General features: G+C 41.7%; 1 protein-coding gene across 1 annotated transcript; it reads left to right on the plus strand.

Moving 5' to 3' along the window:
• The first annotated feature begins 1,761 nt into the window (after positions 1 to 1,761).
• On the plus strand, positions 1,762 to 3,917 carry LOC118858761 (cleavage stimulation factor subunit 2-like). The gene has a single exon (XM_036769384.1). It carries the CDS (start codon positions 1,766 to 1,768, stop codon positions 3,470 to 3,472), a length of 1,707 nt encoding a protein of 568 aa, XP_036625279.1. The 5' UTR covers positions 1,762 to 1,765; the 3' UTR covers positions 3,473 to 3,917.
• Positions 3,918 to 15,436: the final 11,519 nt, after the last annotated feature.

A 15,436-nucleotide genomic window follows, 5' to 3' on the forward strand; every position in this document is an offset into this window, starting at 1 on the left:
CCTTCCTCTGCCCACTCTGGTCCTGAATTCTTTGGGTGTGAATGGGCAAATCACATGGATTTTCCTAAGGTCAAGTGAAGGGAAGCAACAGGCAGCGGAAGCTCGCCAGGCTTACTCCTGGATCTTGTCTTGGGGTGTCCTGTGATCCCCACTGCGGTGTTAAGAGGGCTACCACTCTGGATTCCCTTGGGGAACCCTGTGGTCTGCATGGCCTTCTTAAGGGGACATCACATGGGACTTCCGGCCCTGTCTCGGGAGCCTTGTGATCTTACTGCCGTCCTAAGGGGCCATCACTTGGGTCTTCTTTAGGGTCTGACCCCTAGGAGGCCCTGTGATCCCCACAGATTTAAGGGATGGCTACCACTTGGTCTTCCTCTGGGAGTCCTGTGGTCTGTACAGCCTTCCCTAGGGATTATCACAGGGTTCTTCTTCAGGACTTTGGCCCTGCCTAGGAAGTCCAGTGATCGCCAAAACCACGTTTCTCACAGTCAGTAAACTCCCCCTTGCCCCTCCCTATCCCCACTGGCATTCCTGAGGAAACAGGTTGGAGCACTGGCAGTGGGAAGGAGTGAGGGGGAGCAGAGCAGGCGATTCAGTTTTGTTCTATGTGTCCGTGGTCTGGTTAAAGTTTGCCATTATTAGGAAAAACACCTACAAGTTACTGTCAGTGAAAGCCTAGTTGTGGGTGGGGAGAGATTGATTTACATTGAAAACGGGGAGAAAAAAACAGGGTATGTGAGAAAGAAAGCCTGAGAAGTGTTAGACCAAGTTCTCAGGGCTTTGGATGTTTATTATAACCTTCACTGAAAAGGCAGAGTTATCTGAAAAAGCGGAAGACTTAAAGGTGCATGGGAAAAAGTTCTTTTTGAACTTTCTTACACTAAAAAGCCTCAAGATAAGAAACGGTTATAGCTCCTATAGAGAAAAGGAAGAAAGGAGAGGTGGAAGCTTTTCCCTCAGATCAAAGGGAGGCAGGCTAGACAAGTATTTAACCCTTTTTCTGCCTACATAAAGGAGAAAAGTTTTTGTGTAATGAGACCCAAAGAGAAAAGAATTGAACTAAATGTGAAAAGTGAAGATGTGTCATTCCTAATTTAATGCTTAAGATAAATTAGAGTTCTTTTTACTACTTGTCACTAAAGTTTATGGGAAAAGAAAAGGAGAGACTGTGATAAAAGTGGAAGATTAGTAAATTAAAATCTTGAGCAGGCAGCTTAGAGTAAAAGGCTTGATAGCCTGAGTTAAAAACCCAATAGATGAAGTTATAGAGAGATGGAAGGGATTATGTCCACCCACCCTTTGGACTAGATCTGTGAGTGGGTTCTATTAAATTTAATATGAATATTGGTTCAGTATGTCACTTTAAACTGACCTGGTTATAACAGGTGATTCAAAATTGTTTGTAAAACTTTTGCAAGAAAATGTGGACATGAATGGGGAACCAAAAAATTAAGGAAATATGTGAAATTGTGGATAATAGTTTTTTTTAAAGGCCTGGGGTATTAGAATTGTGTGGCCTGCTCTTTGTTGTGGGTGCTTGGGCCGACTGAAGACGCCATGGGGTCTGTCCCGCGTCCCGCCCCAACTACGACGCCCCAACTACCGCGAGGAGGAGGGAGGGCTAGGGGGCGCCACCGCCGCCACAGGAACGCCTTCCACAGGCCTGGGGCCGCCCCTATGAAGGGGGCCGCCCCTCGCGCACTGCGGAAGTGTGGGTAGGCGCAAGAGGCACTTGTGCTCGCACCGGAAGCGGACACGGAGGACGATGGCGGGTCTGGCAGTGCGGGACCCTGCGGTAGATCGATCCCTGCGCTCCGTGTTCGTGGGCAACATTCCATATGAAGCTACAGAAGAACAGCTAAAGGATATCTTCTCAGAAGTTGGACCAGTTGTCAGTTTCAGATTGGTATATGATCGGGAGACAGGAAAACCAAAGGGTTATGGCTTCTGTGAGTATCAGGACCAAGAAACGGCCCTCAGTGCTATGCGGAACCTGAATGGCCGTGAGTTCAGTGGGAGAGCGCTTCGAGTAGACAACGCTGCTAGTGAGAAGAACAAAGAGGAACTAAAGAGCCTTGGCACTGGTGCCCCTATCATTGAATCTCCCTATGGAGACCCCATCAGCCCTGAAGATGCCCCAGAATCCATTAGCAGAGCAGTTGCCAGTCTGCCACCAGAACAGATGTTTGAGCTGATGAAGCAGATGAAGCTTTGTGTCCAGAATAGTCCCCAAGAAGCACGGAACATGCTGCTCCAGAACCCCCAGCTAGCCTATGCTTTGCTACAGGCCCAAGTAGTGATGCGCATTGTGGATCCAGAGATTGCACTGATTTTGCATCGGCAAGCAAATATCCCATCTCTGATTCAAGGTAACCCGCAGCCCAGCCAAGGACCTAGTGCGCCAGTGAACCAGCCGAGTACTCCAGCCTCTCAACCGCAGCCCTTGGGTGGAATGCATGTGAATGGAGCTCCTCCTCTGATGCAACCACCTCTGCCAGGTGGTGTTCCTGCACCAAGAGCACTGCCCACTGCAGGACCTGGGCCTGGCCCCTTGGCTCCTGGAGGTGGGATGCAGTCCAAGGTTGGAATGCCAGGTGGTGGGCCAGTATCCCTAGACCGGGGGCAAGGGACCCTACAGCACTCGCCCGTGGGACCCGCCGGGCCTGCACCAATTGAGCGAGTTCAAGGTACCCACGTGGCAATGCCAGACCCCAGAGCCCCTATGCAACGTGGACCTATGCCTGCTGGCGCCCCACCTCCCCGAGGTCTTTTAGGAGATGCTCCAAATGACCCACGTGGAGGGACTTTGCTCTCAGTCACTGGAGAAGTAGAACCCAGAGGTTACCTGGGGCCACCCCATCAGGGTCCTCCCATGCACCACGTCCCTGGCCATGACAGTCGTGGCCCTCCCCACGAGATGAGGGGAGGGCCACTGGGAGAGCCTCGGCCTCTAATGGGAGAGCCTAGGGGACCCATGTTGGATCAGAGGGGTCCACCCATGGATGGCAGAGGCGGAAGAGACCCAAGAGGGCTGGAGGCCCGAGCCATGGAGGCCCGAGGCATGAATGCCAGAGCGATGGAAGCCAGGGGAATGGAGGCCCGAAGTTTGGAATCAAGGGCCATGGAGGCTAGGGGCATAGATACAAGAACAATGGAGACAAGAGGCCCTGGCCCCAGAGGCCCAATGCCTGGGGGACTCCAGGGACCTGGGCCAATCAGCATGGGAGCAGGTGGCCCACAGGGTCCCAGGCAGGTCCCAGGCATGCAGGGATCTGGTCTGCAAGGCGGAGGTCAGCCTGGGGGATTTAGTCCTGGACAGAACCAAGTTACTCCACAGGATCATGAAAAGGCCGCTTTGATTATGCAAGTGCTCCAACTGACCGCAGACCAAATTGCTATGCTGCCTCCTGAGCAACGGCAGAGTATCCTGATTTTAAAGGAACAGATACAAAAATCGACTGGCGCCCCTTGAGTGGTGAGCAAATGGATGCCCTGCTGGAGAGGGCAAAGGGCTGGGGGATTCTGCTTGGGTCGCTTCCATGCTCACCTAGGATGCTCAGCATGAGGACCTTTGCTTGTTCCTCCCGATCTCTACTCTGCTTCTACAGGGCCAGTCCAGCCCCTGTGGGGTGGGGTGATACTGTAGGCTGTTGGCCCATTGTTTTGTGTAGTTAATCACCTCAGATATGCATTTCAATAAATGCCTATGTATCTTAGTAACCAGTATATTTACTTCTGAAGCAAATTCTGATGTGAGAATAATAGAACATGTAGCCAAGGAAGCAGATGGTCAAAAAAAATCCACCATAAACTCCAACACGTTTTAGAAGGGTTCTTACGGGCTGATACATGGCTCACCACACATTATCATGCTTTCTCCTTGTCATACTCATCTTCCAAATAAACTCATCATGACACACCTTAAAAAAAAAAAAAGAATTGTGTGGCCCTAAGAAAGTTATTTCACTGTTCAGTGAGGGGATGAGGGTGGAATTCACTCCTAGAAATAATATGGGACTCACATAATTGTAAAAAGTATTTGGCATACTGATTGGCAAAAACAAATGTTTAAGTTAAATATAATTGCTTCATATGTGGATTTTCTCAGATGTGAAGTTTATGTCAATGGTGAAAAAATGAAGGTGGAAACGTATCCAGCACAGATTGGTAATTAATTAAATTTTGGTTTTAAAAGGTTTAAATACATGACAACTGTTTATGGTATTGTTGTATTTCTAAAAATTGTTATATTGTTTAGTAAACAACTGTATCATCTGTGTTGTTAGAGAGGCAATTTCTCTAAGTGTTGTTAGGTTGACAGTTGTACTGTTAAAATAATGAAGGGATTAGGAAACTGTTAAGTCATTTTATTTGACCATGTATTTCAAAGAAGTTTAATTTAAGAAATTATAAACTTCCAGGTTTTGTAGCAGCAGTTACTGGGATCCCTATTTGTACAATAAGTTGGGAAAGCCTGGAAGTTTTAGTGGGGTCAGAAACTACCTGACCTCCAAACCTGGCTTTTAAAGTCAGTAGGACTAATTTTTAATAATTGGCTTTTAGGATATTCTTTTAAAAAAAATTAAAACTTGATTGTGAGGTCCCGGTAAAGCTTTAAAAGGAAAGGTATTTGTCAGAAAATGCTATTATTGTCAAGTTGTGATACCCAAGACCTAGAAGGTTTCATGGGGGGAAATAAAAACTTTGATTAATGCAAATTTGTGAGATCTTGTTGTTTTTAGTCAAATAATTGGGTAAATTGGTACTCTTGTATAGTCATGTGAAGGATAACATTTTTTTAATATTAATGGGACCAGCTAGATAAAAGGAGAAGGATACAAATGTAATGCTGAATCATTAGCCCATAGATGAAAGCTGGGATTTTATGTTATATTGTATCCATGTAGGATAATGTTAAGTGTTTTAAAGTGGTACAAAAGCAATTAGGTATTACTACAAATGGTAATTAATTACCAGTAATTAATCACTGGAACTAAATCAGAGACATGCAGTTTAAGAAAAAGAATTTCAAAGTAAGTCTCTCTAAGAGAGATAAGTTGTAGATTATTTTTGTATTGATGGGAAAAGTTAAATATGGATCTGAATTCATTCCATCATCAAAAACATAAAGATAAAGATATATGGTTCAATTCTTTCAGATCAAGCATAATTAGAGAAGAATATAAAAATAAAGGAGAAACTGATGCAAATGTGTTAGAGCAATAACTTATGATCTTAATGGGAATATTTTATGAACAAGGGAGGAAATGCACGTAAGCTATTTAGAGCTAGCTTTAAGGATGTTCCTTAAACATTGTGAGATCATAATCATATCCTAAACTGATTATTGGAACTTGCCATTCAAAGACTTAATGGGACTGTTAACTGACTGTTTTTCTGAGTCTAATTCCAGGTATGAGTATGAAGGAAGGCTGAACCACGATGCCAGCAGCTCTGTGGAAGGGCATGCATGAGCTGGAGGTATGATTTCTTGGCAAAGTTGGGAGGGCAACTATTCAGCATGTGCTGAGGTAGGACCCTCTTTTTTTTTTAATTTTTATTTTATTATTTATTTATTTAATATATTAAGTTTTCAGCATTGATTTTCACAAGAGTTTGAATTACAAATTTTCTCCCCATTTCTACCCTCCCCCCAACTTCAAGATGGCATATATTCTGGTTGCCCTGTTCCCCAGTCAGCCCTCCCTTCTGTCACCCCACTCCCCTCCCATCCCCTTTTCCCTTCCTTTCTTATAGGGCAAGATAAATTTCTACGCCCCATTGCCTGTGTATCTTATTTTCTAGTTGCATGCAAAAACTTTTTTTTTTGTTTTTGAACATCTGTTTTTAAAACTTTGAGTTCCAAATTCTCTCCCCTCTTCCCTTCCCACCTACCCTCCCTAAGAAGTCAAGCACTTCAACATAGGCCACATGTGTATCATTATGTATAACCCTTCCACAATATTCATGTTATGAAAGACTAACTATATTTTGCTCCTTCCTAACCTATCCCCCTTTACTGAATTTTCTCCCTTGACCCTGTCCCCTTTCGAAAGTGTTTGTTTTTGATTACCTCCACCCCCATCTGCCCTCCCTTCTATCATCCCCCTTTATTTTATCTTCTTCCTTCTTCTCTCCTATGGGGTAAGATACCCAATTGAGTATGTATGGTATTCCCTCCTCAGGTCAAATCTGATGAGAGCAAGATTCACTCATTCCCCCTCACCTGCCTTCTCTTCTCTTCCTACAGAACTGCTTTTTCTTGCCACTTTTATGCGAGATAATTTGCCCCATTCTATCTCTCCCTATCTTCCTCTCTCAATATATTCCTCTCTCATCCCTTAATTTGATTTTTTTGTTGTTGTTGTTTTTGCTTTTTGGCAGGGCAATCGGGGTTAAGTGACTTGCCCAAGGTCACACAGCTAGTACATGTGTCAAGTGTCTGAGGCCGGATTTGAACTCAGGTCCTCCTGACTCCAGGGCCGGTGCTCTACTCACTGCACCACCTAGCTGCCCCCCTTAATTTGATTTTATTTCTTTTAGATATCTTACCTTCATCTTCAACTCACCCTGTGCCTGCGCTCTCTCTCTCTCTCTCTCTCTCTCTCTCTCTCTCTATATATATATATATATATATATATACACATACATATATACATACATACACATTCGCTTATACATACATACATACATATATATATATATATATATATATACACACACACATATATATATACATATTCCCTTCAGCTACCCTAATATTGAGGTCTCATGAATCATACACATCATCTTTCCATGTAGGAATGTCAACGAAACAGTTCAACCTTAGTAAGTCCCTTGCAATTTCTTTTTCTTGTTCTTTTTCTTGATTACCTTTTCATGCTTCTCTTGATTCTTGTGTTTGAAAGTCAAAATTTCTATTCAGCTCTGGTCTTTTCACTGAGAAAGCTTAAAAGTCCTCTATTTTATTGAAAGTCCATATTTTGCCTTGGAGCATGATACTCAGTTTTGCTGGGTAGGTGATTCTTGGTTTTACTCCTAGCTCCATTGACCTCCAGAATATCGTATTCCAAGCCCTTTGATCTCTTAATGTAGAAGCTGCCAGATCTTAGATTATTCTGATTATGTTTCCACAATACTCAAATTGTTTCTTTCTGGCTGCTTGCAGTATTTTCTCCTTGATCTGGGAGCTCTGGAATTTGGCAACAATATTCCTAGGAGATTTCTTTTTGGGGTCTATTTGAGGGGGCAATTGATGGATGCTTTCAATTTCTATTTTGCCTTGTGGCTCTAGAATATCAGGGCAGTTCTCCTTGATAATTTCTTGAAAGATGATATCTAGGCTCTTTTTTTTGATCATGGCTTTCAGGTAGTCCAATAATTTTTAAATTATCTCTCCTGGCTCTATTTTCCAGGTCAGTGGTTTTTCCAATGAGATATTTCACATTGTCTTCCACTTTTTCATTCCTTTGGTTCTGTTTGATAATATCTTGATTTCTCATCAAGTCACTAGCTTCCACTTGCTCCAATCTAATTTTTAAGGTAGTATTTTCTTCAGTGGTCTTTTGGACCTCCTTTTCCATTTGGCTAATTCTGCCTTTCAAGGCATTCTTCTCCTCATTGGCTTTTTGGAGCTCTTTTGCCATTTGAGTTAGTCTATTTTTAAGGTGTTGTTTTCTTCAGTATATTTCAGTATTTTGGGGGGTCTCCTTTAGCAAGTCATTGACTTGTTTTTCATGATTTTCTCGCATCCTTCTCATTTCTGTTCCCAATTTTTCCTCTACTTCTCTAACTTTTCCAAATCCTTTTTGAGCTCTTCCATGGCCTGGGACCAGTTCATGTTTTTCTTGGAGGCTTTTGGTGTAGGCTCTTGCACTTTGTTGACTTCTTTAGGCTGTATGTTTTGGTCTTCTTTGTCACCAAAGAAAGAATCCAAAGTCTGAGACTGAATCTGGGCATGTTTTCGCTGCCTGGCCATGTTCCCAGCCAACTAACTTGACCCTTGAATTTTTCAGTGGGGTATGACTACTTGTAGACTAAAGAGTTCTATGCTCCACGCCTGGGGGAATGCGCCAGCTCTGCCACACCAACACTCCTCCTTCCCCAAGAACCCCCAACCCAGACTGGGCTTAGATCTTCAGCAGACTCTTCACTCCTGCTCTGGTCTGTCTCTTAATTCCTCCCACCAGGTGGGCCTGGGACCGGAAGCTACTGCAGCTGTACTTCTGTAGCTGTCCCACCTCCACTGCCCCTGGGGTGGTAGCCTAATTGCGAACTCCTTCCACTCCCACAGCTTTTCCCCCTAACCTTCTCTGTTGTCTTTGGTGTTTGTGGGTTGAGAAGTCTGGTAACTGCTGCAGCTCACTGATTTAGGGTGCTAGGGCACGCTCCCCCCGGCTCCTGGTCTAGTTGGTCTGTGCCGCTCACGCTGGGCTCTGCTCTGCTTCACTCTGCTCCCAGCTCCGTGCAGGATAGACCTCACCCAGAGACCATCCAGGCTGTCCTAGGCTGGAGCCCTGTTTCCCTCTGCTGTTCTGTGGGTTCTGCAGTTCTAGAATTGGTTCAGAGCCATTTTTTACAGGTTTTTGGAGGGACTCGGCGGGGAGCTCATGCTAGTCCCTGCTTTCCAGCTGCCATCTTGGCTCCGCCCTGACTCGTTCCAAAGTAGGATCCTCTTGACTTGATCCCCTTAACTGAAACCTTGCAGACTAGGCCTGGCTCAGTGCAGCTTGCAGTTTGACACAACCTCTGCCTGGAGTTGATAGGAAGCTGGGGAAAATATGGTCCCCTTACTCTAAGTCCCTACTCTCTTGGGCAAATTTCTGTAATCAGAAGGTTTTGTAAGTACAGTAACAAATCTATTAAAATAATTGATTATGGAACATCTTAGGTTACCATAGGCCTGGGACTAGTGTTCCTGTGTGTGGCCCAGTATAAATGAGGCTAGTTTATATTTTTGGTAGTGGTATGGAAACAATTATTAGGTCAAGGGCTTGTGAGAATATTATTTTATTATTTGGTTAATATCAAGCTTGTCTAAGGTTTTGTTACAAATAATAATATTAAAAGAACAATGGTTTGTGGCTTATTTTGTAATGCCATCAAAGAAACATGGCAGGACTAAAAGGTTGAGATTTATATGTACTGTTTTTTTTTAAATGGTTATTTAATGTATTTATGTACTGGAGTCTTATCCTCCTGGTGGGGAAATTAATAATGAGTCAATATAAAGTATGAGAATTTGGGTTCTGATGTGAATTTCTTAAATATGGCAATTGGCCAAGGTTTCAATTTTGAATTGGTAAAAATGATCAGAGTATAATTTTTTGAAACGGTAACTTAAAATTGTGCTAAGGTGACTTTTGTAGGAGAATGGACAGAAAGCTGGTTCCTACAAGAAGAAGAAGCTATGGAAGTGGCTGAAAGAACCAAGGACCAGAAGACTTCATTGATGCTGCCTGCCGGACAGCTATATGGGAAGAAAGTTTTGAAAGTTAAAGGGACAATTGTATCATAGTTTTCTTTTGGGTCTCTGTATTTGTACTTATAAAGGGGACTGCCCCCTTTGTTTTGTCAATATGTTGATCCATCCTTCCCATATTTATTAAAAAGGGTAATGGGGATACCAGCATGATGGGAAAGAAAATGTGGTATAAAAGTGTGATGAATGAAGAAGATAGGTGGGTGGATAATACGTATCCGCAATGGTGTGTGTAGTCTTCAAAATAGTGTCAAGAAGAAGGGGGGATTTTGTGTGGTAAATAAAATGTGAAGACTTCATAGGGACGATATGTATAAATATATATCTATATCTATACTAAGAAATGTTTAAAAATCAAGAAATAGGGAAATGGAAAATTCTGCTGAGGCTGTGAGAGTCTGATGGCTCAGCCTCTGGGAAAGTTTACCCTGAAACTTTCTGTTCTTTCTTCTGGTTCTAGTTTAAAGATTTGCTCAGTAAGAATAGGATCACTGTGACCTGCTTTCCTTTACTGTAAAAGTACTGTAAGAGAATGGAGAGGGTCTCCCCTTCCCCTTATCCTATTCTCCTTCTTTAGATTTATAGATGTCACTTCAGTTGTAATCATTAACTAAGGAAATGGGAATTGGAGTTTCTGTGCCTCAATTGCCCAGTTCTTTGTCTAGCTTTTGTGCTCAGATTGTAAACCCACCTCCCAGCCAATGGTGAGAAGGGTCAGAGGTGGGCAGGAATCCTCTTGTGTTAGGTATAATTATTGGTACTTTGCCCCTAGTAAAGCAGCTCTTTTGTTGGTTCTGCTCTGTGCTAGCATAGGACGCCCAATTCTCGAGAATGGAATAAAATTTATTTCTGTTCCCACCCTGAGATGGCTGCTTATTATAAATTAACTTTTAATTGGTGAGGGTCTTTCATCCCACACAAATTGGAGAGAAATGAACTTTATTCCAGGCCTTTAAATATAAAGCTTTCAGGGTCAAAGGAGCATTGTGCTTCGTGAACTGTGTGAGCATTTACATTGCCCCCCCCAAATATTGTAACTTAAAGGTTATGAAAATATTTGCCCCATGCTTTTTCCATGTTGTTGGTTTTCCTTATCAATTTTTCTTGTTCCATTTTGTTACTGATGATAATCGTTTACAGCCATCGGATCTGTCTTCACTAATTCCGTATCTTCATATCCTTGAAAGAATTGTTTTAGCCAATCTGAGGTGCTCCATTCAGCAGTTGTTAAAGTTATTCCATTTTTTTTTAACCTTCTGGTGACTTCTTTTGGTCATCTTTTGATCATCCATGTCCTGTTTTAACAACCAGCTCTCCAAAAATCCATAGCACATTTTGAAGTTTAATCTGCATTATTATAATTTTCTCCATCACTTTCTTAAGTCTAGACAATCAACAAAGCATTAAATCAAGCACTGATTTGTATTTGCCTCAGCTGTAAAATGCTCACACTGAAAATTTGGCCATAAACTTTCTTCAGCTCCAGCACCACCCCTGCTTTTAATCCCTAATTGTTCATTGTGTCCTTGGCTCTTTTACTCTCCAGTGTTCTTATCAGCCAGGCTGCTGTTCTTCAAGGTTTTCTGATTATACTTCCTTTCTTTCATACCTTTGTGCTTTCATTTATGGGATAGCCATGCAAGGGATATTAAGGTGATAGGGTCTTTAGGGACTACTTATTCTACCATCTTGCTGTAATTCTGCAGTTGGAGCCAGAGAAATGCAAAATCCACAGAAGACAAAAAATAAAACAATGAAATCCTGTTGAGGAGCAACTAGGTGGCCCAGTGGATAGAGCACCTGCCCTGGAGCCGGAAGGAACTGAGCTCAAATCTGGCCTCAGACATTTACTAGCTATGTGACTCAGGGCAAGTCACCTAATCCTGACTGACTCATATAAGAACTTTTTTACATCGATGTTGCAAGTATCTTTGCTTTATCCACATGTTTCCCATCATTACAACTAGCCAGTGAGGGAGGAGGAATTTGCGAGTGTCTCATAAAATCAGATCTACCACTTCTAGAAATAGAGTTTTACACTTCTCTAATTTCATCATGTGTGGGATGAAAGACCCTCACCAATTAAAAGTTAATAAGGAGCCATCTCAGGGCAGGAACAGAAATAAATTTTATTCCATTCTCAAGAATTAGGCGCCCTCTGCTAGCACAGAGCAGAACCAGCAAAGGAGGTGTTTACTAAGCACCAATAATTATACCTAACACAAGAGGATTCCTGCCCACCTCTGACCCTTCTCCATTGGCTGGGAGGTGGGTTTACAATCTGAGCACAAAAGCTAGACAAAGAACTGGGCAATTGAGGCACAGAAACTCCAATTCCCATTCCCTTAGTTAATGATTACAACTGAAGTGACATCTATAAATCTAAAGAAGGAGAATAGGATAAGGGGAAGGGGAGACCCTCTCCATTCTCTTACAGTACTTTTACAGTAAAGGAAAACAGGTCACAGTGACCCTATTCTTACTGAGCAAATCTTTAAACCAGAACCAGAAGAAAGAACAGAAAGTTTCAGGGTAAACTTTCCCAGAGGCTGAGCCATCAGACTCTCACGGCCTCAGAATTTTTTCACTTCCCTATTTCTTGATTTTTAAACATTTCTTAGTATAGATATAGATATATATTTATACATATCTTCCCTGTGAAGTCTTCACATTTTATTTACCTCACACAATCAGTAGCAATGGAAACAGGTACTAATTCTGTAAAGTGTGATAAATGATAGACCCCCAAGAGACAGAGTTTCTGGGTAATTAATAATCAATTTATTAATTAGGCTAGCTGGCAATCAATAAATTGATGGTAAGTGGTTTATCTCAATAGCCAAAGACAAGCCCATGGAGAACCTGAAAGCCTTAAATACTTGTGTAAAAGGGAATGCCCCTGGCAAGTGAAAATCAACTCTGATTGCTAGACATTTAATGAGGATGTGGGCTGAAAGTCTTCAGCTCCTCCTGTTGAGGTTGTGGCTTGATCGTGAGACTTAGCGATCTCCAGCAATAATGACAGGAGAATTCTCCACCCAGATCACTCTGGTTGGTTTTCTCCTTCATGAACTGGGTCACCTTAAACTCTAATGGAGGAGTACAAGAACAGGGGCCTCTTTTCACAGAGGCAAGAACTTACCCAGTGAGTTTACACTCTAAACAGAGGTTAAGTTTCCTAGTTGGGTGGGGTCGCTTCCAAGATTGAAGAGCAAGTTCCTTGAGGGCTAGGGGTTTTCACATCAATCAGTCAGGTCCTTCACAGAAAAGTCTGGATCCCAATTTAATAACTGATTATTAATATAAAATAATAATTTCTCTCAAAAGTCACTTAAAAAATTCTTAATTCTAGACTTCAGCAAATCTCTTTTCCCTCTGGGTGTCAGTTCTCTAAAATTGAAAAGGTTGGACTAGATCCTCTATGATTCCTTCTAGCTCTGCTACAACTATTGATGTTCCACAAGAAAACAAATACTGCAGTACCTTAGGGATATGATTGTAAAGATGGAGTAGCAGACCAGGCCAGACTGAGACCTCAGGTTCAAAGTTACAATGAAATGAGATATAACTCAGCTAACAGCAAAAGGAGACTTAATTAGCTATAACAAAGGAAGAACATTGAGAGTGGGGGAAAGGATATTTATTAAGGATAAAACATTAATTCAGCTGAACACAACTTCCTAGTTCTTGGTTGTATTACTGGTCTGCTAGTCTGAAACCTCAAGGAAATCTCATTCCTTCTTCCTTATAAGCTGTCTTTTCTACTCGGATGACCAGGAAGCTACTACGTCAATGGCTCAAACAGTCCCTGGAGTCAATCAAATCTTGTGAAGAGTTTCATTGCCTTTTATGGAAAAATTAGCCTAACCTACATAGGATAAGGCCTTAGAAAAAACAATTGCAGCCTGCATGGCAAATACTGCTCCTATCACAAATGGGTAGAAATTTGGGAGTTTTAAAACTGAATAATGTGAAAATATCCCAGATGGATAGTCATTACCGGAGAAGGTATAAAGACAAGCACACTAATGCATTGTTGATAGAGTTGTGAATTAGCACAACAATTCTCCAGAGTAATTTGGAATTATATAAATAAAGAGGCTAAGATATATGTAATGGACTTGGCTAGAGCCCAGACCTTATGAGACTATGCAGAGAAACTACAATGAATCATCTTTGTAGCTCAAGATCACAAATTTGACTGATAGGCAAGTAATAAGGTCGGGAGCTCTGGAGCATGGTGGCCTAGTATCACCTCAAAGGTAGGCTAATAGCACAGGGATGCCCATAACTAATCTTGAACTCAGCATCTAGTCTAGGTCAGTAGTACCCAGAGGGACTGAGTCAGAACCCAGAGCACAGCACAGGGACTAGGCTAGTAGTAGTATTGAGCAGGTCCTCAATAACAGAGCTGCTATTGAAATCCATCCTCAGCCCAAACCAACAATATTTCATCTCCAAGAGAGTTTGGGAGCTCAGAAGTAGTGCCCAGAGCCCTTCTTATGAAACTTCCTGGAGAAGAACCTAGCTTTATCCCCCTCTTAGGACAGTATGAAGACTGCCCACAGTGGCCTGGATCCCAGATGCAGCCCCTTATACTCCCAGTAGGTTAGCAACACATGGTTGCCCAGACCATACATGAGAAAAATGACTGAACAAAAAAAGATAAGTAGCTGTTATGAGATCGGGAATGAAAAGCACAAATCCAGAATAAGATAATAGTTCCCCAAAATGTACAAGACTGGAAGAAAAATACAGCATGCTCACAATCAATTAGAATTCCTAAAAGAAATGATTCAAGAGTTTTGAAAGTTTAAAAATATTATAAGTGAAATGAGAGCAATAGAGGAAAGAACTGAAAAAGAAATGAGAGTTATGGAGAACAGACTTGGAAGAGAAATTAATAACTTAGTATGAGAGATATCATACTTTATTCAAGTAACAGGTGCCATGAAAACTAAAATGAACCAAACAGAAGCTAATGATTCCATGTAACAAAAAGAAATATTAAAACACAAAGTTAAAAAAAATTTAGAAAAAAATAGAAGAAAATATAAATTATCTCACATAAAAAAAATGACCTAGAAAGCAGATCAAAGAGAGATCATTTAAGAATCATTTGACTACCTGAAAGCCATAACTTTTAAAAGAGCCTAGATGTCATATTTTAAGAAATCATGAAAGAAAATTGCCTGGATGTCTTAGAACCAGAGGTCAAAGAGAAAATATAAAGAATCCATCAATCACCTCTTGAAAGGAACTCCAAAATGAAAATTCTCAGGACTGTTATAGCCAAAATCCTGAGCTTCTGAATTAAAGAAAAATTATCGTAAGCAGCCAGAAAGAAATAGTTCAAGTACCAGAGAACCAATCAGGATCACACAAGATTTTGCAGCCACTACTTTAAAGAAACAGAGAGCATGAAATACAATATTCTAAAAGGCAAAAGTTACAGGCTTATTATTTACCCAGCAAAATTGAGTATAAACCTATGATGTAAAAAATAGATGCATTAGAGGATTTCCAGGCATTCCTGATGAAAAAACTGGGGCTTAACAGAAACTTTGAAATACAAATATGAGAGTAAAAAGAAACATAAAATGGTAGCTACAAGTGAGAAATCAGAAATGACTTTACAAGAATAGAATGTTTGTATTCTAATGGGGAGTAGAGGGTGAAATGAACATCCTCTGAGAATTGTAATGTCAGCAGGGGTCATAAAAAGAGTCAAATAAGATGAAGGAGCTAGGGGAGATTTTTGTTATGCCGTGATGATCTTAGAAGAAAGGGAAGGGAGGGAAGAAAGGGGGAAGGTGAGGAGAATTAATCTCATGTAACAAGGGGGAAGAAGTAGAAGTCTATACAAATGGGGAAGGTGTAGAGGGAACAGGCTTCAGCTGGACCTCCCTTTGAAGTGATGCAGAATAAAGTGAGCAGAACCAGAAAAAAAATATA

This window comes from Trichosurus vulpecula, chromosome 1, assembly GCF_011100635.1.
Source record: "Trichosurus vulpecula isolate mTriVul1 chromosome 1, mTriVul1.pri, whole genome shotgun sequence".
Classification (NCBI taxonomy): Eukaryota; Metazoa; Chordata; class Mammalia; order Diprotodontia; family Phalangeridae; genus Trichosurus; species Trichosurus vulpecula.

Coding starts and splice junctions, on each gene's coding strand:
- LOC118858761 (XM_036769384.1), top strand. CDS start 1,766: ATGGCGGGTCTGGCAGTGCGGGACCCTGCGGTAGATCGATCCCTGCGC.